General features: G+C 41.4%; 2 protein-coding genes across 9 annotated transcripts in view; one reads left to right on the top strand and one right to left on the bottom strand.

The window, feature by feature from the left end:
- foxn4 (forkhead box N4) overlaps window positions 1–1,996 on the top strand; it is a 6,412-nt gene extending 4,416 nt beyond the window's left edge. Inside the window, exons 7-9 of the mRNA XM_067609365.1 lie at window positions 75–282; window positions 389–781; window positions 871–1,996. Of these exons, the coding sequence (XP_067465466.1) occupies window positions 75–282; window positions 389–781; window positions 871–1,121 (852 nt within the window). The 3' untranslated portion in view covers window positions 1,122–1,996. The remainder of the gene's footprint in view (window positions 1–74; window positions 283–388; window positions 782–870) is intronic.
- Window positions 1,833–24,355, bottom strand: acacb (acetyl-CoA carboxylase beta). Of its 8 annotated transcripts, none has more exons than XM_067609293.1 (54): window positions 24,287–24,355; window positions 21,850–22,423; window positions 18,701–18,833; window positions 18,466–18,604; window positions 18,153–18,262; window positions 17,966–18,047; window positions 17,769–17,867; window positions 17,486–17,595; window positions 17,281–17,391; window positions 16,956–17,165; window positions 16,690–16,860; window positions 16,418–16,579; window positions 16,155–16,318; window positions 15,690–15,840; window positions 15,469–15,572; window positions 15,304–15,385; window positions 15,064–15,209; window positions 14,816–14,966; window positions 14,572–14,706; window positions 14,089–14,235; window positions 13,808–13,996; window positions 13,542–13,642; window positions 13,335–13,423; window positions 13,098–13,222; window positions 12,883–12,996; window positions 12,548–12,661; window positions 12,367–12,456; window positions 12,167–12,285; window positions 11,662–11,685; window positions 10,877–11,017; window positions 10,660–10,759; window positions 10,466–10,573; window positions 10,296–10,352; window positions 9,910–9,951; window positions 9,575–9,790; window positions 9,253–9,408; window positions 8,695–8,898; window positions 8,340–8,495; window positions 8,139–8,261; window positions 7,787–8,056; window positions 7,587–7,684; window positions 7,336–7,456; window positions 7,138–7,248; window positions 6,276–6,419; window positions 6,055–6,175; window positions 5,850–5,946; window positions 5,646–5,742; window positions 5,424–5,559; window positions 5,157–5,334; window positions 4,910–5,022; window positions 4,621–4,775; window positions 4,319–4,489; window positions 3,901–4,037; window positions 1,833–3,073 (listed from the first exon to the last, which is right to left on the bottom strand). In XM_067609293.1, the coding sequence occupies exons 2-54, from the start codon at window positions 22,401–22,403 to the stop codon at window positions 2,947–2,949; spliced, it is 7,305 nt and encodes a 2,434-aa protein (XP_067465394.1). In that variant the 5' UTR covers window positions 22,404–22,423; window positions 24,287–24,355; the 3' UTR covers window positions 1,833–2,946. The 8 variants fall into 8 exon arrangements, with proteins under 8 accessions (XP_067465394.1, XP_067465412.1, XP_067465384.1 ...); XM_067609311.1 differs by having other exon boundaries at window positions 24,291–24,305; XM_067609283.1 differs by having other exon boundaries at window positions 24,007–24,301.

The following is a 24,355-nucleotide window of genomic DNA, read 5'->3' as shown; positions in this document are numbered from 1 at the left end:
TTAAACTGAAAAGGGCAAAAAGAGATGTGTGTAGTTAAAGGATGTGACAGTATACATTACCTCTTTCCCTGCAGACTGCACCGGATGGATGGAAGAACTCAGTCAGACACAATCTGTCCTTAAACAAATGCTTTGAGAAAGTGGAGAACAAGACGAGCAGCTCTTCCCGTAAAGGCTGTCTATGGGCGCTGAACCCTGCCAAAATAGACAAGATGGAGGAAGAGATGCAGAAGTGGAAACGCAAGGATCTCCCAGCCATCCGCCGCAGCATGGCTAATCCTGGTGAGAAATGCATTTTCCTAAACATTAAAGGTCCAACGCTCAGCCAAGAGGCAAGACAAGCAGAAAAGTTCTTACTTATTCTGATAATCTGTCGTCTTCCCTGCAGATGAGTTGGACAAACTGATCACAGACCGCCCCGAGAACTGCAGACGAAAGACTATAGAGCCGGGCATGACACGGCTGCCCAGCTGTCCAACTGGCCTCCCGCTGCCAGTCCCGGCCCAGATGCAGCCCCAGCCTATAGTCACCCTCTCCCTGCCGTGTTTACCCATGCACCAGCACCACCAGCTTCAGGCCCAGCTCCAGGCTCAGGCCCGCCTGGCCCCTATGTCCCCTGCTCCAGCCCAGACACCCCCCCTCCACACAGTCCCTGACCTTTCCCACAGTCCCCTCACCCAGCAGGCCAGCAAGCCGCCAGACGATTTCTACAGTGTGCATGGTGATACTCACACAGAGGTGGACGCGCTGGATCCCAGCATCATGGACTTTGCCCTTCAAGGTGAGTTTTTGGAGTGTTTTTTGTTTGCTACAGTAGATAACAGCTGTGTCGTTGCAGCAGCACACTAACCCCTCTACCTGTCTTCTCAGGTAATCTGTGGGAAGAAATGAAGGACGACAGCTTTAACCTGGATGCTTTGGGTACCTTCAGTAACTCGCCCCTCCGACTATCAGACTGTGACTTGGGAACGGCCAACCTGCCTCCTGCCTCCAGCGGAGCAAACCTGCCGCTGTCAGATGTGCAAGTGACGGGCCTCTACACCTCTTACACCTCCCAGGATCACCTCTCTTCCCAGTACATGGGCACACCAGCCACCAGCAAGCCCATCGCCCTGCTTTAAAGCAGCTGAACTGTCTCAAAAAAGAGTCAGTGTGATTTATGTGACTGTCTGTGGATATCTGTGGGCGCCGGCTGAAGAAGTCTGAAGGTTTCTTTTGAGCAAATAAGCTGGGAACTATCTGAAGAATGTTTGAAAACAATCTCCCCACATACAGTCCACAAGAAAACAGCTCTTTAAGAAATAAAACTGGTGATTGATAAAGAGGCTGCTGTAGGAGAAAAGTATGTAAGACTTAAAATATCTAGCTTTGCCAAGCAAAGACTCAAAGCCTGTGTAAGTACATACACTCTTTGTGGAGAAGTAAGTTAGCATCCGCCAGTTTTTCTACTGTTCACTCTGCGTTTTAAAGCCCTACCATACTGTAGCTCCCTGTCTCTTGTCTGTTGTATCGTGCTAGACATTATTGCTGTGATGTTTTATTTATATTTATAAAAAGGCAGCTGGAGAAGGTGATGACTCTATCAATCTTTTGCTGTATATATTTGAATGTTTCAAATTGCTATTGCCACAGAAAAGCTTTCTTTTGACTGTATTTACCCACCTCGTTCCAAAATGCCAACGTGTGCCAACACTCGGTAATCCAGATTTTACGCATTATTCTTCTACACACTGTGATTAACATGCCTGAAAGTCAGATGCATATTATGTTCATTAACTTGACCATAATAAAAATAAAATGGGTAAATAAAAGAGGTTTCTTTTGCCAAAAAATATATCAATCACATTTATTAATAAACAGCCCTTGGTAGAACACAAGACACAGGAAAGAGTTTATACACATTCAAATGAAATATGGCTGATAATTCTGGTATTTGGATCAGAGGTAAAGCTAATCAAGCCTCTACATGAGGGGAAATACTTTTGTGACTTATGTCCACCTTTTGCAAAACCTGAGTTTTAAGAATTACTGCTACACATCATAGATATTCAGATCTATCACACGCATTGTCACAGTATCTCCTATCATTCATGCCATTGGCTTAGCACACACAACACTACAGCATAAACACATACAAACAGTGACAATGAAAAGATGGACGACATGAGTCCAACGTCAACAGTGTAATGACAAACATAATTGCACTCATAATACTGCTTATTAGAAAAAAAATCTCCATCTTAATTTGCATTTTGCATTGCAGTACTGATAAAAATTCAGAATTTCAGTCAATGCAGTAATGAAACATAGATTAACTGATTGTAGGATTTCATTTTCTGGCTCAGAAATTTGAAATGTTTTCTTATTGTTTTATTTGAAGAATGATCATAGAATTGATCAGTTGTCCGCACTCATTTTTATGTGAGCTACATTCAAAGATAACACATAGTCTTTTGTATACCTTAAACTAAATGTGACCAGCAGCACCTACTTTAATATGAAGTCTTCACTTCATGCAGCTTGTATAACTCTGGCCTCAAAAAGCTGCACTGAGCACTGAGAAGGCAAAGTGAACATTGTCGTATGTATAAATACAGCTAAGTCAAATGTGCTTTGCAGTGATAGTTTGTGAACCAAAACTGAGCAGCTTAACTCACAAAAGACAAACCGTCAGTCAAGAGTATTATATTGTCCATGCGTAGACGCCATTCAACAGCAATGTTTACAACAGACAGAGTACTGTAGTGGTTTTGTGATGACTGAGGAACAAGTCATTTTGTGCATGTCTGTGATATTGCAAAGAATTGCCCTGACTATAATCCTTAAAGTAGAACAAGCTTTACACCTGTTGACACTAATGTAGTTCTTTTTTTTTTTACCAGTGCCATCTACAAAAACAGAGTTTTTTGTTCTCTTTAATAATATAACCTGATAAAGGCCCTCAGTTTAACTGGTGCTGGTGCTGTCCATAGTTGCAAGCAGATGAGAGAGTTTGGCCCTTTGGGACGGAGTGATGTTCTGGCTCATGTGGATGATGCAGTCCATGGCTACGTCAGGGTTGGCCTGCACCAGACTAGGACACAAGAGGAAAATTATAAAACAACTGCACCTTTTAAACATGCTAATGGTGAAAATGTAGTAATAGTAAAAACTAACAGTTCAATTGTCTGTCGTTTTTACTTTCATCTGAACAAACTATTGCTTTTAGTGGCCCGTCTGCTGATAGATTAGAAACTCTCTTTTGGTTGCATCCCACCATGATGACTCTATCAATATTAAATTACCTTGTCAGGCCCAGAATGCATCTCGGTGAATAAATATATGGGGCGCAAAGTGAGACTAAATAACTTTTCTTAACAGTGACCACCAAAAGTGGCCAAAGATAACAATTAAAAGGTTAATGGTAAATGCTTAAACGTAGTAACAGTAGAACAAATAGAGAAAACTCATAAAGTCACTGAACTGATTCAGTAATGGTAGCCACCATAAGCTACTGATCATGCCAGACCAATTAAGGCTGTAACAGCAGCACTGAATTGAGCAAGGATGCGTTTTTTTTTTGCTGGTGACTTCAAATTTTCATTTGTAAAAGGAAATCTGTTATTGCGGTTTTTAAAAGTTACATAGTCGCTTTAAGAGGAAGGTATATATTAAAGGAGAGCTTTAAATTTAGAATTCTACAGTCCATTTTAGCTAAACATGACTAAACAAGTGATTCTGACTTTTTAGCTGGTGCTCTTTGTGGAGTGGGATATCTGAGGGAACCCTAAAATTATTCACTTATGTCCAAAGTGTAGCTCAGTTATGTATAAGCTCATCATTCTACAATTTACATGCCTTGTAGATTCATTTAGATGTGACGTGTAACTGTTAATGGTTTGTGTGAGTGTGTCTGTATACCTGCGGATATGTTTCAAAGTGTTTTCCCTTTTCAGGTACTTGATGTTCTCTCGGATGGCCGATCGAGCACCATCCTCCTTCGACAAATGCTTTTCAAGCCACTCAACTACTGCTTGGTTATTATCCCAGAGGTAGGCCTGGAAAGGAAGACATGAGCAGGAACTGGCAGTGAATACTGATTAGACACACAACAAATAGGCAATAGCATTTTAGTACAGGGGTACTGGGGCAAACGTACAGGGATTTAAAAAAATAAAAAAACAAATGTATCTCAAGTGCCCATGAACCGATTACCAAGTTTGGATAAAGTTAGTCCAGTAGCTTTACTTCCCTGCTTTACAGACATTTATTCACAATGTTAACATGACATTTCCATGAGTTAGCATGTTGTGCAGTAACACTTGCTGCAGCCACGTACCTTGACAGTTCCCTCTGTTTCAACAAACCAGCGTCGCAGCATAGACTGCATGTGTCCGTCACTGAGGTCCTTGTTGGCCTGCAGAATCTCACACTTGACCACCTGCTCCAACAGGAGGCGGCGCAGACGCCAGTAGAAGAAGGTCCGAACATTCTTCCAATCTAAAATATCCTGTCAAAGGGCACAGTGAAATATGTTATTATAACATTAACCTCCACTGAATTCATTCTTACTTTCTGTGTCTCGTGTCACACATATTGCCATGTTGTCATAAGATCAGTGTTCATGTAGTCCACACTCACAGTGATGACACCCTTCTCCTGCATCCTGCCTGGAGTGTCATGGAGATCTACGAACTGCACTGCCACCTGGTGGTAGATGGGTGACAGGAATTCCTCTCTTGCTTTGAGCTTTGACTCCAGCTCTCTGCACTGCTTGTCAGACAGCTCTGGGGAAGCTGATGAAAATATAAGTGCTCTGAGTGAATATAAGTCTTGCCAGTGAGGTTACCACCATCCAAACAGTACTATAATGAAAAAGAAAATAAGAAAGTAGGATTTGTTGTGTGACTTCAAAGGAAATAGCATTTACCAAGCTGTTCAACCAGATCAGCATAGACTGAATCCAGTCTTTTCATGGTCTTCAGCAGGTCCTTCCTCCTGAATTTGATCTCCACTGTACCCTCAGCCTCCAGCACACCACCTCTGATTACAGGAAGTCAAACAGTGAGAAGTGAAGAGAGAGAAAGTACTGATTCATACACACACACACACATCTGTCTTGTCTGTCACATCAGACACCATTGATTAACCGTTAAAAACATTGCTGCTTCATGTACCTGCTCTCCCTGTCAGCATACAGCTCCATACACAGTGGGTTGATAGTGGGGTCAATCACCACCCATGACCCTCCTCTCAGCTCAGCGTGCGGTGGGATGTACACCAGCACTGGCTGACGGAAACCATGCAGGGCGTCCACAATATAGGCCCCGAACTTCAATATCTGGTCATACATATCTGGGAGAGGAATGGGAGACCAAATAAATTATCACTTAATTCAACAAAGTTTTGAAGTTTCTCTTCAGTGTTAAGTATTCATCCTATACCCTTCATCCCTCCAGAGAAGCCCCTCCAGTTGGCAAACACCATGAGAGGCAGACGTTCACGGTTGAAGTCACAAATCGCCTGAGCTGTTTTAAAGGCCGAATCTGGAAACCACACCTGGCCGGCCTGCTGCATAACCTGGAATAAACACACATCAACACAGGCAAGGATGAGATACTCATATAATATGTTCAAATCATAGATACATGGACAGATTAACTCACTTTAGATTCTGAATCCAAGTTGGCTGGATCTGCGGGGACAGTGAACTCAACTGTACGCGTTTCCACAGCAATGACGCCAAGCGGGATTCCTCCTAATCTGTATTCATTCAACAGAGTCAGAAAACAGTGTAAGTAGTGGGATTTAATAATAAACAAACATACATATACAATATTTTTGCATACATTGAGTGTTAAGAGATTTACCGTGCTCTGCCCACTACCACTGTCTGAGCCCAAGACTCCATGATCTCCATAAAAGAGCCGTGGTCGAAGAATCCGCTCTGCCAGGCGCCTTTCACCACTGATAATTTAAATGCAAACAAAAAGCAAATTAACTGGCTTTATTACATTATTATTATTATAAATAGTACAGTTTCCAGTTTTAGTTTTCCATTTTCATGCCACTCACTGGGGTGGGGTCTCCCAGCCAGCATCCAGCGAGGATCATATGGTGCTTTTGTAGGAGTGAATTCTATCTCTCTGTCTACTGGATCTGTAGTCATTAAAACGGGCACAGGGGAGTGTTTGTTCTGTCAGGAGAGAAGAACCACTTAGTGATCTGATGGATTGGGTTCAGACACTGTATATAGATCTAGATGCCACACTATAACTTCAAACATTCAGCTGAACCTTTGGCATGTAGGAGAGCCACTGGAGGATGGTGAAGACACCCTCAAAGTCATCTGACACAGTGGAGTGTGTGACTCCATTATTGTGCATGACCTGGACTCCTCCCAGCTGGTTGTTGGAAGTGTAGACCTGTCTGCCCAGAACCTGTACAGAAACAGAGACTTTATGGGTCACAGTAATGGCTATTTTTTTTTAAGAGTTACTTAACACACCCTGAAAAAATCTTGTTTTTGCTGCAACCAGTTGTTTAACTTCTTCTCTCTTCACTGTAGGACCCTGTGAAATCCCTCTGGCTAGAAGTGCAACAAAGCACACTCCTGATCACACCCAACCACAGTCAGCAGTGATGCCACAATCATGTGGTCAGAGATGAAACAGATTTGAAACTTTCAATTACAGAGGGCAGTAAAACACTGCTTTTTAGCCTGGTGTTAAACTCTTTAATCCACAAATTATCAGGTTTAAATCTGACTCAAGGGTGCTGTTGCCACTTTTCTTTCCTTTAAGTTGCTTCTCTAGCATCCAATAATCTTGATGAACTATCTAGTTATGAACCAACTCCTTGCCTGAGACAGAACACCTTAAACACCTAATGTGGGCTTAATAGATTATCATTAATCCCACAGTGTTGTGGAAGAAAATAAATGCAGAAAATCAGGATATTGAAAAAGATGATTACATATATCTTTGTTTTTCATCAGTTTTTTGCCTAGCTATTCTTTCCTGTCGAAATGCATTTTTTTCAACATTTTCAAGTTTTTCACCAAAATATCATTAATATCAGGGTCACAAACAAACCAAGGCTGAAATATAGCATGTTGTAAATTCCTTGATAACAGTAAGATGGATCAAACAAACACACCTTGTTAAGAGCACCGGATCCAGTCAGGATAATGTGAGAGTTCTCCACCTGGATGACTCTCTGACCCAAACGGACCAGATAGGCTCCTATTCCAATAGCGCGGCATGTCACCTGCAGGAGCATTAAGTGGCTTAGATAAAGATCCAAGAGAGTCTCATAGACTCTTGCTGCTCAGGGAAATCAGGTATTCAGTCTTACCATACTAATTGTAATAATCTCCTCATAGGCCTGAGAGGATTCTCCAGCAATGGTGCCAGAACCTCGCAAGTTCTCAACCCCAAGACCTTCATCCTTCCCGATAATGTCAGTGATGATGTACCTGTAAAATATGGGCACAGTGTCAAAGACCAACAAAGAAATAACCTTTTTCCCCACAGAGACAAGTTAAGTGTGTCAAATGTGGCTGATTTTGTTATATTTTATGAGTATACATAGATAATTTATTGTACCTGGACTCTCCACCTTCTTCCACATGGTGACAGTGCACAGCATTGGTGGAGCTGATGTGGGTGTAGTCTTGTGGCGTCAGATAAAGGTACTTGAAACCCTACAGGGTGATATGAGGAAAGTCAAAGCACACATACATATGTTCTTTTCATGTGGTCATTTCCTCTACAAGTGTAAAATGCAAACAGGCCTCAGAAGTCACCTTGTAGGGGTCAGAGGGGTCGATCCAGGCCACCTGGAACATGTGTTTGATCTCTTCAGCGAGGCCAATGCGTGCTCCACTGTTAGCAGCGATGTAAATGCGGGGGATGCCCTCAGCCCGAGCCAGCTCAGACGCCTTGAGGAACAGCTCATCCTCCTGAGGCCCAAAAGAACCTATCATGTGGGTGATGTCATTACAGATGACAATCATGTCTCGACCCTCTGGATACTCCAGAGTCTTCATCTTCATCTTGAAGGCAACCATTCCCACCTGATAAAGAGCAGTTAAAGTGGCATCAGCATTATCACACTGAGAGAGATAGCATGAATTAACTTTCTAAAAAGTATCCTACATCATTGTCTCCAGGCAGGCGGTTCATCTGCACCAGTCGACCTTGTGGGTCCAGAACCAGCTCTGTGCACATCAGCACGTCTTTAGGACATTTGTCGCCTGGACCCCACAGCTTGAACAGTGCCTACAGGAAGATTTTCAGTATGAGTGAGACACTTTAGGAGCATCAAAGAAAGACATAAGTCAAGTGAGGTAGCAGCACCTGTCTGAACATCTCAGGGAAGTCGTAGACATAAGTGGTGCCCTGAGATTGAGCTTGGAAGCGCTTGGCCTGCAGAAGGTCTTTGGTAACATAAGGAGTGTTGATCAGCATGCCATGCAGAGGACCCTGTTTGTCTCCATATGACTGGAACATGATCTGGATAGATGACAAGGAAATTTTGTTAATTCATATGCTCATGATAATTATTTGCTCAGAAGTAAAATTATTACAACTGCAGCTGTAAAAAAAAAAAAGAATACACAGAATACATCCCCTGCAACTGAAATGTATCAAATCTATTGGTCTGCATTTCACAACATGTTTGCATGAGGCTATCACGGTCAATTCTCCTCACCTGCCCAGAACTTAGGTCAGTGACCTCCTTATACAGGCTGATGTCCAAGTAATAGCCAGACTCATTAGTGAGAAAAAGTCGGATAGGGATGGCATTCCCAGTAGGAGTCAGACGGATGTTGATCTTCAGCTCAGCCTGTAGGACCCGCAGCTTCCAAAGACGGCTCCCGTAGCGCATCACCATGGAGCGGACAGACTCCTCTATCTGAGGGCACCGAGAAGAGGACAAGGATTTTAGAGAAATAAATCGGATAATCAGAGGTTTGAAGTCTTCAGAATTCTTAAGTCTGTACAGAAGTCAGTATATACAGTTAGGTCAGTGAACATGGACTGTACAAGTTGAAATCATAACAATATATTAGTGGGTTAATATCTAATTAAATATCAGAATCACACCCAACATATGCACCCGAGAGAAATGAAAAATGAAGTCTAAACATTACAGAAAATTGTAATTTCTGCAGACAGAAATTATATGAATTCTGAAAACTGTATGCAACAGTGGATAATAATACTTGCAATACAGCACTATGTCAGCAGAGATGTGCGGCACACTGACTTTAGAGGGGTCCATAATGACAGTGGGGACGAAGTTGAGGAAGATGTGATTGCAGTCTGTGCGGACATTGGTGTTACTGAAGGCCACCTCCAGCTCATCCATGGCCTCCAGCAGAAGACGTTCTCCTTCATTTTGAAGGTATTCAAAGGAAGCTTCCTGGTTGCATATAAAGAGAACTTTAATCACATGTTTCAGCAAAAATCTCAATCTAACAGCACAACATAATATTTTTTAATAAATAAGCCTTATGTCTTAGAAAAATACTTCACTTGTTTTGTTTTGAAAAAAAATAATGAATCAAATTTCAAATATTCCCTCTTGCCTTTGTAATGAGATCTGAGTGGCGGATAATAGCTCGAATGAAGAATCTGTAATCCGTAACTTCAGCCCCCTCCTGAACACGAGCAGCACCCCGGTAGAGGTGCATCTTGTGGTTGGCACAGGGAACGGCTTGCAGGTCAAAGTTCCTCATGCGGTTGAGCTCCAGCTGAAATGCTAAAGCTGGCTCCAGATTACGATAAATACGATCTTCTTGGAACTGTGGAGAATCACAGATAAAAGTGGTTCATCTCCTTCTTATCAGATAGCAGCATGTCAGTTGACTGACTGTTTTTGGATTAACAATTACAATATCTTGCTCCATTGAGAAAAACTTACCCCATCTCTAGCTCTGAAAGTGAAGAACTTGGGAAATTCTCTCTGTCGAAATATCAAAAAATAAATAATCAGATAGTTTACTTTAAATCCACATGAAAGCTATTAGCATTATGCAATAGAAGCAGCACCATATATAGAAAAAAACAAATGAAAGAAATTGAAATGTATTCACTTACTCCATTTATTAATGGCTCAGTAATCAGCGTCAAGTACAAACTAAGTGTATGTGTTTTCACATTTAGATCTATGATGTACTGTTGAACTGTTAGGGTTAGTCATTTATAGCCTTATCCAGTACTTCACAAAATAATATATAGTAATATATATAAATGACAATAGTAGGCCTAATGAAAATAGTGTACTTGCTGAGATTGTTGCAGATTTACCTTCTGTGCAACCAAAAATGTGATTCTCCTGATCCCATACTCAAAGAGGACTGCTTTCTATAGAAAAAATACAAAATGTTCAATTCAATAATGAAAAACAGAGACAATTCCTCACATTCATGAGAATCAATTATTATTATAGTCTTTTTTTTTCAGATGAGGAAGCTGACCTTTGACTGGGCGAAGGCAGCGAAGGCTGTGACTAAGGCATCATCATCTTCTGTGTCTGCCGTTTTTATGGAAACATTAATGATGTGGATTGGGTTCTCCTTTGTATTCTGTAGTGAAGAGAAGAGAAATTGGTGTCTGCAGAGACACAGGAATAAAAAAAAATCAGTGACCTTTACACACCCACAGCGCTCACCTTGAAGTTCTCCTCGTCGTAGAGACTGGAACAGGACTCTGAGAAGGATGAACTCTCCAGGAGTGGTTCTGCAAAGCTGCAGAGAACTTCATCAAATTTCCTGCAAAAGAAGCAAACACAATATCAGCATTCAATAACATATTCTTAATTTGATCTACAATGTCTTTGTTATAAATGATTAGGAAAGAACAGAAAATGATAAATTGATCAAATTGACCTTTTGAAGTCGTCAAAACACTGGAAAGCCACCATGGCGCCCATGCGCTGACAAGGTGGAGACAGGGCTCCCTCGAGGAAGAGATCACTGCTCTGCCGCCTCATCTTAAACTGGCTTGATCCATTCACTGGGACAGGAACCCTGAGAGAAACATACATGGACAGTGATGAACAGACAGGACCACTGAATGATCACTATAGAGAAGTTTGCTTTGGCAAAAAAAAGAACAGCCAAGAAAACAAGTATTTGTACAGAGAGCAATTAAAGCAAGTTTGGTTGTTTTTACATATTCATCAAAAAACAACCAGAATTTACCACCCTCATATCCAATTAGAATTACATACAGTTGATAGGTACATTTAATGTTTTTTACTGGAAAGAATTATGAATTGTTATCAAGAACAGTTCTTACTATGTTTGATTGATAGTTGCAAATCAAGGATCAAAATCTGGTGCTGGGGAATACAGGCTCCCCATTCAGTAGCAATCAATAAAATTTCAGGCTTGAGATTTTTTAGAGGAACATGAAGTGAATAAAAGATGAACCTCTCAAAAAGCTCCTTATTGCTTTACAGAAGCAAAAAAAAAACCCAAAAACATATGCTCATATGCACGTAAGCTCAGCTAAAAAGTGAATTAGGAAGGACTTGTTAGAGGAGTCCATAAGCAAGTGTTTCTGGTTTCAGAGGACGGATGGAAAAAAAGCAACACAGTGCATTCAGCATGCATTGCCGTGAGACATACACACCATCAGGTGTAGCTGGCTGGGAGGAGCTTTACTCTACCTGTTCAGAGTAGGGCTGCTCCCTCTGAAATAAGATGATTGACAGGTGAATATTAGCAGTGGATGATCAAACTTCACCACTACCTCTAGGCATTATGATTAGATTAAAGCACTTTACAAGATGTTACGCACATTCACATTAATGTCCAGTTGGTAAAATCATTTTGCATTCAAAGTTAGCTATAAGCAGGTACAGCCACAATTTATAGGCCACTCTCAGCCTGTACCACTATACAAAGGGTAACTATGATTTATGTTAGGGGCTGACAGACACTTAAAGATTGTTTTGAAGGCCTGGACTTCTTCATGACACTTTCTTCATGTACTTTCCTATGGAATGTCTGTTTATTTGGTTTAATGACATCAGTAAAATGTCTCAAGAGACAGCAGAGTTGAGGCAATATGTGTCTAATTTTGGTGGTGGTGATTCACCTGTAAAAGGAATAATTAGTGTGTCATTCATCTCCGGCTCCTTGCAGCGCAGTTTAGTGGAGGCAACATGTTACCTGTTCGGGTGTGATGACGGCAGCATAAACTGGAAATCTACAGCACACGTTCCACCCTGCAGCTGGTGATGCTGGATGCTATTTAGCTCATAGGCGATATAAGCTCTGCGCACGTACACCTGTGAGTAAACAGAGCAAGTCTTGATGTCTGAATGAGAAGTAAAAATAAGGAAATATCTTTCTTTATTCACTATCCATACCTCCAGAGCAGCCATGCATACAACTTGATTGGAGTGATAGAAGAAATTGGGCAAGACGTCAAAAATGGAGGTTTCAGAGAGGATGAGTTTCTGTGGGAAATGAAAGCAAATGTTAATCATTTTATATTCGAGTTGGGGAAAACTGATAGTTGCGATGATAAATTCTCTGTACAACACTCACCTTCAAGTTCTCTGGGCAAAACTGATGTCCATACATGTCAATGGCCGACAGGAAGATTGACTCCACCTGGTTGTGCCTCAGTTCATATGATGGTAAATGGGAGGCAATCAACACCTATGAAACATCCACAAGTCTTATACAGTATAAAGTCAATTAAGCTGGAATAATCTGACTGCTCAAAAAGGGTGCGTAACTGATGTAATACAATATTGTGAAAAACATCATTAAAAAATATCACTTAAGATTCCCTTTTTGGTAGATTACTGTGCTTAAATTATATATTCAAAACAGACAACAGAGTGTTAAACTGAGACACAGACAGTCTACGGTCTTACCTGTCTGGCTCTTAAGGCGACCTTTGAGTTCTCCATCCTGCTGAGCTGTGTGAGCTCATTGAGAATTGCCATCAGCTCATCTGCTAGGGTGGGATCTCTTCCACACAGTTGATCCTACACAAAGTGAAAGACACAGCACGCTATGTCAAGTTCTGTTCATGTAGGAAGAATGATTAATGCATGCATGTCAGTGTTAAATTTGATGAAAGCCTTACTATGAGCATTGTGACCAGGACGTTCTTCTTGGAGACCTGTGCATGAGAGAAGATGTACTCCAGCACAGGACTCATGTCAGGTTTGTACTGCTCTCTCAGGTTGATAACACACTTGTCATAGTGAGCTGTTTGTGAGAACGAGAGTGAAATTATGTTAGTAATGACAAAAAAAACACAGTTAAGATTTTTTTAAAAGTAGAGTTTCATTTAAATTTTAGTGTAGTGTTTTAAGGTCACCTTGCTGAAACTGCATCTCTACTTGCAGATATCGCTTCAACAAATCCAGAACCACAGACTTCATGTAACCACGTATGCCACTCCTGTACCTGGACCAGATATATTCCAACATGTGTCAATCAATGCAATACTTCTATCATTGAAATATATGATGTATTACTGCAGAAACATGTGCATCTGACAATTACGAAAAATCAAAAAGCTAACCTCTGTACCAGCTGAACAATACTCTGAGTGTTGATAAAGAACACTTCTCGGTCAGCCTTCCTCTGTAGAGTTGCTGCATGGCTGTCGAGAATATTTGCAATCTGGAATAAATGAAATAAAATATCATTATATACAGGACAGTGCACTGTTAAACCGTGAAATATGCAGTACACTGTATATACTGTGTCATTCCAACTGTTTCTACACAGACAAATGTGGTTATTCATATTTAGAGAACTTTCTCTAGTTTGTTGTTATGTTCTCACCCTTTGGCTCGGGAACTGACAGAGGACAGAGGTGATGTTGCTCGCGTACTGGGCCATGACTTTACGGATATCTTTCTCAACAGCAGGTGGAATACGACCCGCCACACTGGTCATGATCTCCTGCAGTTCCAGCAGCGGCAGTGAAGGGTCACGCAATGTCTTCATCAGGGTAGCTACCCACTGTTTCAGCTGCAGAGAAGAAAATACAAACATAGAGTATAATCAATATAAATGACTGATACCATTCAAGAATCTGTAGCGGCAGAAGGCGTACGATGTACCTTGCTGCTGAAGAAGGGCTCTTCAAGACAGTAACCATCCATAACTTTAACCAAGTTTTCCAGGACCTGATGGAACACCTGATGGAGCTTTTCCCCAGTGATGGGCAGCGGTTGCTGGGGTGGCAATGTGGCCGTGTTGAGCTCCACCTATGACAAGAGGGAGGGGACCAAAGTGGGGAAGAACAGTTTCCATTATTTTCTGCAATGAATAGTACAATAAAAATAGTTATAAGAGGGACATTAAAAAGATTTTTTTTGCTTTGCCATCAGAGCTGCCACTGGGCTTGGCCAAATAACAGTAAATACCTGCAATGTAATTTTTTTAATATGAGTAAATTTGGACAAACCCAGGCCAAAATTTGCCAAAATGCCTAATTTGACACTTATTAGCAAACAACTGAACATTGCTCAAATGTAGTATAAATTACAACACGATCAAATGATCAATTTATGCACTGTATATTGTGATTTGGATCAACTTGCCCGATTTATACTGCTAGGGTCGTCCAGGTCGATATGTGCCACCACACAGCCAGGCTCCAGAACTGCCCCAGGTCTCTTGACAAAGTGGATGCAACCAGACTGCTGCACAGTCAGAGTCATCACCATCTTCATCACCTGAATCCACAGCAGAAACAGAAACTCGATAAAAAATATGGTAACACACAGCATGCCTCAAAAAAAACCAAAAACAAACACACACACAAGCAAAATCCATCAAATTCACCTCAATCTCTGCGTAAGTCTCTCCAGCACAAATATGACCACCATCCTCAGCAACATACTGCAGGAGTTTACCAGCAGAGGGCGATCTCAGCACCGTGGGATCATTCTCCTTATCAAATACACAAGTCTTGTTGCCAACAGTGATGCGGTAGCTGTGGGAATAAAGTAATTCAGAAGGAAAATTAGCAAAACATATAAACAATTCAATTCAATTCAATTCATCCAGATACTACACAGTAAAGCTCTCGCCTGTCCACTTCCTCCTTCATGTAGGTGGTGTGGCTGCAGCCATCGTAGGAGAGCAGGAGGCCACCATCACTCAGCCTGTGGACATCTATTTCAATGTGGGAACCATTCATCATGATGACATAAGTTGTTGGGGACTGGCGAGCCACCTGCAAGTAGCAACGGTGATTATTTATTGATCAGAATGAAAATGGTAAGAGGTTGAGTCAAACAAGGAATGTGTAAGAGGAAGGAAACAGATACCTTCAGACAGAATTTGACTCCTTCATATATAAGGTCCACACTGACAGAGTTGAGGAGGCTGGCTGCAGGCAGTACCTGGCCTCTATAGATGCATAAACAAGAGAACATGATCATACAGTAACGACTGTGGTGAGGTATTAATTCGAAGGGAGAGTGTGAACTGACCTTTCCAGTGAATGTAGGAAGTCAGACATGCTCTTTCTAAAGCCTGCATCAGCAACATGCAAGGCGCCACAAACAATACCCAGCATGGTATCTGGTCTCTCCGCCTGCAGAAGGAGGATGTGGCTTCATTAAACAACAACATTCACATATTCAGTGACTGTGTGTTCAACTGTGTAATGATTTATGACATAAATCATTACATAAGGTTTCCAGTCTCTAACCTGCACTTTCTCTGCAATGAGATGATCCAGCCAGCCGGTGTCAATGTCATTGTTTCGAAAGCTTTCTGTCTCTAGTAACTTAATGAGGTATTCAACCGTAGTCCTGAAGTCACCTCTGATGGACAGCTCCTTCATAGCCACCACCATGTTCCTGAAGCAAATGGCAATTATGACACAAGATGAACTTAACAGCCTGTGAAATATTGATTTTTTTATGTTATAACTGCTTCACATTATTATAGAATTGAGCCTACACTTTGCTATAAAATAAATGCATTGGTAATAAGATTTTACTATATTATTGGCAGGTTATTGCATTTCCCACTTTATTTCATTATATCACAGGCAGTTACAAGGCAGATATTGCATTACTGGCTGTTGCCTCATAGACAACACTTAAACTGCTAAAGATAAAATATCCTGACAGAACACAAAAAAAGAAGAGGGAGAGCGAGAGTGACTTACGAAATGGCTTCTTCACGGTTCTCGCCCCAAGAGAAACAGTGTCCAAACTGTGAATCTGCGAATTCATGCAGGCCGCCAGTCGCTCCAACACTAAAGTAACCCCAGACGTTTTTACTGCTGCGGAAGTTCAGCTCCTGCACGGTGCCAGAACTGGGTTTGAACCCCTTTAAAAGGAGCACAAAGAGGACAGGTTAGTGGTGCAACTTTAATATCTATTAGAAATAAAGAGGTGTGTCTTCAGTGTTGATGAGATTGAGCTCTACCTCATCAGGGTTCTCACTGGTGATTCGAGCAGCTATGACATGCCCTCTTGGACTTGGTATGCATTCTGGATTCTCAAAGTTAACGATGGTGTCGCCCCATGGAGTTTCTCCATAAAGCAAGCGGATGTCCTTAATTCTGTGAAGGGGGATTCCCATCGCAATCTACCGAAGATGAAATATGACATGATTTGTAGTTAAAGCCTCAGATGCATGAGGAATCAAATCTTTTCTGTGGTGTAAATATTCTTCTGAAAGTCCAATGAGAGCTTTACCTGAAGCTGGGCGGCAGGCAGATTTACATCTCCGATCATCTCAGTACAGGGATGTTCCACCTGCAGGCGAGGATTCAGCTCCAGGAAATGGAAACTTCCATCTTCAGAGAAAAGGTATTCCACAGTTCCTGCACTCACATAGCCCACCATCTTGGCCAGTCGCACAGCATACTGAGCCAGGAAGAGGAGACAAAACGTGAAGTCTCAAACAAAGCAAGAGAGCTGATTAGTGTGAGCAAATGAATACATGCAGTAAAATAACTGACCCGTTCCATTTGCTCGAATGTTGAGGGAGCAGCTATGGTGGCCGGAGCCTCCTCTATGATCTTCTGGTGCCTTCTTTGGATGGAGCAATCTCGCCCAAACAGAGAGATGGCATTTCCGTACCCATCAGCCAGTATTTGTACCTCAAGGTGCCTCGCATGCTGTGCCAGCTGCATAATAAAGATGGGCGAGCCGGGTACCTCTGTCTGAACCTGCGCTCAACATACACATTTGTTGTAATGACATCAAATTCAGCTGTTGAAGGTTGGGGCTGAAGTACACACAATTGAAGACATGCGTTAGGTTGTAAAATGTAATTACACAAACCTGTCGAAAGAAGCTTGGAAAATCGTCAGCGCTTTCTACTTTCCTGATACCTTTTCCACCTCCACCCTCGGAGGCCTTGATAACAACTGGATAACCAATTCTCTCAGCTCCCTGCCAGGAGGAGACACATGAAATTGAACTTGGTTTACTTAAAGGACTCACATGGAAAAAGAAACTACCTGACGACTTTGCTAAAAATGCTCACCTCCAACCCATCATCTACATCAAGAACACAGCCTTGTCTGTAGACCTCTGGAGGAACACTTATGACATTGCCCCGTCTTTGGTCCTCCTCTGCCCAGTCCACTCTCAGACCTGAAGCACAATGACAGGCAAGGGAAGAATACTGAAAAGTTTAGTCTTTTCTCTGTACAGGTGCACAAATATAAATTTAAAAATAAACCACATGAGGGAATCTTTAGTCAGTATCTGCAGCACAGCGTGTACTACATATATGTAAACTGAGACAGTGGGAACAAGGGCATCACCTGATCCGCTCCATGGTAGTGTGGGAATGTCAGCACTCTGAGCCACAATGGATGAAGCCACCTTATCCCCTAGGGCCCACATAGCCTTACTGGACGGTCCTAAGATAAGATTGTCATTTAACAAAAACATCTAACACAGATAGAAGGAACCAAACCAAAATAATGTGAAGATTCTGTGGTTTCAAACTGGGTTGTACCTAAGAATGAAATGTCTGCTTTGTTCAGGAGCTCAGGCAGTTTGGGATTTTCTGAAGCATGGCCCCAACCGGCCCATACAGCCTGTTAATAGTGATACACACAGACATATAATCATTTCTCATAGTTTTTATTACTGAGTAGACAAGGTAAAAGAAGACGGATATGTGGATACATGCTGACATTTACCTGCACAGGGATTCTTTTGGCAATGTCCACTATCAGTTCTACATTGGCGTAGTTGTTATTATTGGGCCCACCGGGAACAGGCACGTAATGATCTGCCATTTTGATGTATTCTGTGGGAGAAGAAAAGAACAACACATAATAGTCAATAATTTATCCAGTGGAGGCTTTCAGGGCATCACTTTCTATGGCAGCACAGTCAAACAGCTGACTCACAGTTAAGACACAGTTTCTAGTGTTTTACCCTCACCCAAGACAGTGCTGGGTAATAACTGCTGGGTAATAAAAAAAAGATATGTATCAAGTTCACAATGACCTGCATTAGCTTTCAAGTCTTCAGGGGTTACCATGACCACAAAGCGGATGGTCCTCTCATTGCGAAACATTTCATACGACCAGCGACGGATAGAGCGCATACATTTGACTGCAGCTATACCATTGTTAGCTATCAGCACCTGTAAAACAGAAATAGACGCCACTTGAGTAACCTCAAGAAAAACAGAAATTTGGAAATGAATCAATCAAAATACAGGATGGAGTTTTGTTCCTACCTTTTCGATGACGCGGTTGCCACCAAAGCGGGTGACAAACTCGGCAGGAGAGGCCACAGTGAAGTCCCTCTGTAGATCCATCTTTCTGTGTTCACGTCCTTTTTTCACCAAGTGAAGACCAGACATGCTAGGCCTGGAGTGGAAAGCTCATGGTTATTTGTCTTCCCCAGTAACGCTGCTAAATGTAATAACCTTGGTGTAGTCTGTGCTGTATATTAGCTGCAATAAATATTAAATCATCCAGGAAACTGGAGTCTGCATATCATCCTCCATAATGTCAGACCCGAGCGGGTGAAAACAGAAACAGGCTACAGTTCTCCTCTACGACCATGGTGGTAAACAACAAGAGAACAACAGCTCTGAAAAATCAAAAATCAAAGTCAAAGTTCAGTCTGCCTCTGTGGACCAGCCCATTTATGTCTGACTTTATCTTCAAAATGACCCTTAACCACTGTTCCTCACAGAAAACCACCAAACAATGCAATCACAGGAAACTCAATTAGTTTCAAAATACAGGCCAAAGTTATCACCCTGTGTCTCTTTTTATAGGATGTTCACAACAAGAGAGCTAATAAAAGTTAAATGGTGTAATCATGATGCTTTCATACATACTGTACCTTCAGCCAAGGACTGCTCCAAACAGGAGAGTGATAAAAGTATTTAAAATACTCCAGCAACTGGGCTGTCCTTAAACACACCAATTCAAATGAGTGCAGAAAGAAAGCTCATGAAATGTATCACTTTGGTCATAAAATGTCTGATTACTGATGATAATTATTGTGAAATCCAGACAGAAAATCAGCTTTAATTTGAGAGTTTTTGAGCTATGTGACATTAGTTGGAAAAAATCTACAGCCTTCATGTTTTTCTAAAGAACTTAATCGACTTTCAAGTGCAAAGCATATTTTAACAGACACTAATATCCAAGAAGTTATGACTTTGCTCTTACTTGATTATTGATAGAGATCTACAAAATATGATTGGTATCAGAATCACAAGATCCATTTTAATGCCATTAAGTTGTGGATCGTCTCATCTGGTTCACTATTTGATTACAGATTACAGACCAGCATTACAACACACAGAGTAAGACACATTTACAACACTGCTCACATTAAGACAACAGAGGCAAAGCTGTTTTTCCATGTATGGTAATACACTATTCAAGTAAATACTACAGTAACTTAAGACCATTTTACGTACCATAATTATCTGCCGGCTCGTGCCTTGTTCAGTCTCTTTGCACCACCAACCACTTGAACTTTTGTAGAAATTCTGGTCCGAGTTAAGATATCACTGAGAAACACACGTGTTGCATCAGTGAAGCTGAAGTGCAATTCTGAGCTGATATGGACTTTAGACATACTGCTGTACTGTAAACTTCACTCAGGAACTACCGAGTGCACTCAGCTGTTGAACTAGTTTATCAAAACCTTTTTGCAGCTCAGTGTGAAGCACTTTATAATCTTTTTCCAAAAAATGAGGCATGTCCGCACAGTGTTTACTTTAACTAGACACTGAGTTCATAGACTAAACAATGAGTATCTATTCATAAACATGAATTTGAGACAGGAGGAGTATAACCTTTGCTAAAACATACTAGCTTATTACTGTACTGCTATATGTTGACGCCAGACCACAAAGTTCTTCTGGTTTGTTTGACACTTCCCTTCTCTAAAGAGTACAAATTGAGTGTGGTTTTTTTATTTCCTCAAACTCACATGTGCCAAGACAAGCTCTGCACAGTTACATAACTACGACCACATGAGCGATTCTTTCTGTTCACAAACATGTCGGCAGATGTTACTACAATATCTGTTCATGTTTTGTACAAAGTAACGCACAATTTCATTATTTCTACTGTTCTAACATAAATCATGTGCACAAAACAAACACTCCAGCCACAGTCTCAAATTACACCGAGCGGAAACCACTTCTTAATGGGACTAACCTTCGGAGATATGGGAACCAGTTGACACTTTGACAGCCATTTCCCTCCATTATATAGCGCGCTTTATTGTCTTACGTGCCTCAGTGGTAAGAACATATTTTAAAATCTAAGACCAAAACAAAGAGACCTCTACAAAGTGCTTCCTCTCAGGTGCTGCCTCCCCTCACTCCTCCCACATGTGCAGCAAAATATCCTCCATCCACAGATCCCCTGTGACAGATCACAGGCTGCTCCTTGCAAGTATATAAAGCGCAGCCAGAAGCAAAGCAGACAGCAGGACAAGAGTGCTCATTCTGCTACGTCCGCTAAAGAAAGCAAACTACTGTCCAGGAAAAATGTGAAGCCAAAATTGTTGGGCAGGAAAAGGCTGCAACCTTCATGTACACTTTGACACACGCACACAAAAACAAACCAAACATCTATTTTCCATAAAATATTTTCCCTAAATATAAAATCTCATTCTGCTGCAAAACTATTCCCCTTAACTACAAAGACATACTTCGAAAGTTGAGATTTAGGAGAGGAAAATTTCTTACCTTTTTCCCCTTCATGATGACTTCTACAAAGCCTACTAGCACACATAGCTTAATGCATTTGGATAAGTCAGTCCAACTAAGTTTGTCAAGATGAACTCGTAGCTGTGTGCACTTAACAGCTCCTCTGACCATCTATCATATTATATACTATTGGTGGATCTAAAGATAAAATTACAAAAAATATCTGTAGAGGATTTTTAGGGTTTTTTGCCTCTCAGTTCACTGCGCTGTGACCTAGAGTCACACCACAATTTTCAAAGTCACTAGCTCACGCTCTTGTTCCAATAATAGAGCCGGAGTGTTTGGCATGTGACAATAATACAGGTCAGCTCGATGCAGTCACGTGATAACACATATCTTGTGAAGACAGGGTCGGAGCACAAAGGCACGTTACCAGTGTGCCCAGGTTTGACCTTCATCTGACAGTGCATTTTTGAGGAAAAAACATCTTCTGACTAACTTAAATAAAGACACACTTTTTATGTACCTCAAGACTAATAATTGGCATGAGTGAGATGTCTCCATGCTTAAGTGACATGCAGAATTACAACTTCCAGACAAGGCTTTTCACTTATGTGTAGTCACATGATGGACTGATGTAAACTGCAACATAGCGGACCCTGGACACTGAAGTGACTTTAATAAAATAAATAAAATCTTACCTAATGCCTGAGGAGCTGGGCTGTGGCACTTCAGAGGACACCTGCAGAGGAGATGATTTTGGAGTGGAGGTCGGTGGCGGGGATGCACCACTTGGACGTTTGGTTACCACAGGTTCCTCGTCTGAAGAATTATCCTCTGACGCTCCAAGAATGAACTTGAGACGTTCCCTCGCCTCGGGCCCTGAGCTGAGCATTGGCACCTTGGGTTTGGAAGGTTTCTGGGTGATCGGCGGCGACGGTGTCTGCTCTGAATTTACCTCAGAGGAGGCCTGCTGAACCTCAGTGTCAGCCATGTTCACTTCCAGACCCACAGAGGCACTGTTGACCTGAAGACTGTTATCCTCATTGTGTGTTGAGGTAGTAGGAACTGTTAACAGGGAATGTTCGCCTGGATGAGGGGAGTGTGCAGCAGACATGTCCTCCTGGGCTGCAGAGGGACCACAGCCAGATGGAAATTCCTCTCCTTTCTCGGGCATCGCTACTGTCTTGGTATTAATCCTCCACAGTAGCAACAAAATCCATAGGATTAATCCCAGAACTGCAAACGGGAGCATTCACAGACATCCTCCTGAGACTGCAATGAAAACAAAGTGGACATAATTCATATAAGAGATGACAGTAACATTTTCACATCAAAGGTGAACTTGAGATGACAGGCTCATCATCATACATCTTTTTCCACTCCAAATATTTGTGGCATTAAAACATTGTACTGTAAGCAGAACCTTGTAGTACAGAAATGCCAAAGATATGTTTAAGGTAATTTAGAAACAGTGACACCATTTGTCCACCAGAGAGCACAGGCGAGCTCAATTTTCAACTGCAAAATGTCCCACTAAGTACATCATAAGCCAGTCACATTTCTTTAATAACCAAATTTAAGGGATCCTTATCAAACATGTGTTTTTATGTTATATGTTTATGTTCAGAAATGACTATTGGCCTGTCAGACCTGATTTGTAGCATTGCTATCTTTGTACTATTCTAGTCTGGAGACATTTCTCTTGGGGTGGTCTGAGGTCACAAGCCCTCTCAGGACAGAGGCATGCTGGGTAATTTTAGATAAGACATGTGGGTTAGGCTCTTAAGCTTAGCTTCAAAACACAGACAGGAAACACATAGAGAATCTTACTTTTGTATTAGCTTAACCCAAAAGATTTAAATTATACAGTTAAAAAAGTAGAATGTCTTTTCTATTAAGTAAATCAATTCAAATCTGATTTCTAGCAGTCGTTTAAATTTGCACAGTCAAATTCATCTTCTTATAAATCAATAAGAAGGTTATGTAGTTTACCATACCAGCAGGGCCTGGCAGGCTACATTTACCAGGCAGTGTCAGGTAAACAGCCAGTCTGTAACAGCTGGCATGAGAGCCGAGTGGTTTATATAGGGTAAAGGTCATCACTGAGGGAATGAAGGGTGAAGAGGGGGCACAAACATCCAAATAAACATCGACAACTGAAAGCACAAAAATAAAGAACTAAAAATGAAGCATAGGTCAATATGCAGTCACCAAGAAACACATATGGGTGCCTTAAAGTGGATGATATATCAATATGCAATCCATGTGAAAGAGGCATTTAATATAGACACAGGGGGGCATTTGTCCTCTGGAGCCACTATGTCTTTGTAGCATGACAGAAACAAAAGGACTAAAATGTAATTTTTCAAATTAAGCACTTTATTTGAGAGAGAGTTCTTTTAAAAAATAGCTTTTACAACTTCTCATTTAAAAAAAAAGCATACTCAAAGTTTTCTTTCGTTACTACTTCCAGTAAATCACTAATCTAAACTGAAGTTAGTTAGCCTCTTTCACTATCAAATATCAGAGGATGAATGGAGTTTAAGAGTGATGACTGACCTCGACCGACTGGCAAATGTACATAAAATGTCACAGACTGAACGTGGCTTATCAGCAAAACGATGTACTTTTCTCTCTTACAAAAAAACGTGACTTTAAGAAGTTAAATGAAAGCAGGGTGACAAGGCAAGTCAATTCTGGCAGAAATACCAACAGGAAAATGAACCTACCTTTCAACATCATGAGTGATATATATATGTGTGTCAGCGAGATGATTCGGGTGTTTCAACTAGTAAAAGTGAGCTTGAAAAGGGGGGTTTCAGCTGTAAAAAAAAAAAGGTGTCATTTTCACTCACCAGTAACAGAAAGCAACTGGCAGCCCAGCCCAGCCGTTGTTATTGTTGCTGCGATACACAGCTAGCTAGCGAGCTAACTAGCTGACAGCCAAACCACTCGTTATTTTTCATAACTTCACACTTCTCAGTAGTTATTTTTGAATTTAACCAGTCTTCACTGTCTATTTATCTCAACCAAGGGCTCAAACTCCGCAAAAAGTGAAGCACACCGCTGTAAATAGTGTTATGGTTTTGTTAAGTTCTTTGTATGACAGCAGCTACAAATGTCAAAGCCACCTACCCACCAGTGCGGTCTCTCACAGCCCCCCGCGACCGTAGCCTCCTCCTCGGGTAGTAAACATGTGCAGAG

The sequence above is a fragment of the Thunnus thynnus genome, chromosome 2 (genome assembly GCF_963924715.1).
Source record: "Thunnus thynnus chromosome 2, fThuThy2.1, whole genome shotgun sequence".
NCBI lineage: Eukaryota > Metazoa > Chordata > Actinopteri > Scombriformes > Scombridae > Thunnus > Thunnus thynnus.
The sequence above is the reverse complement of the archived record's forward strand: the minus strand, read 5'-3'. Positions and strand labels throughout refer to the sequence as shown.

Bases quoted from the DNA above. Each gene is read 5' to 3' on its own strand.
- acacb (XM_067609293.1), bottom strand. From the start codon at position 22,403: ATGCTCCCGTTTGCAGTTCTGGGATTAATCCTATGGATTTTGTTGCTA. The intron at 15,386-15,468 runs GTCAGTTCACAC...ATGCATCTATAG, and splicing joins TTCCTACATTCACTGGAAAG to AGGCCAGGTACTGCCTGCAG. The intron at 8,496-8,694 runs GTGAGGAGAATT...TCATCTATCCAG, and splicing joins CTGACCTAAGTTCTGGGCAG to ATCATGTTCCAGTCATATGG.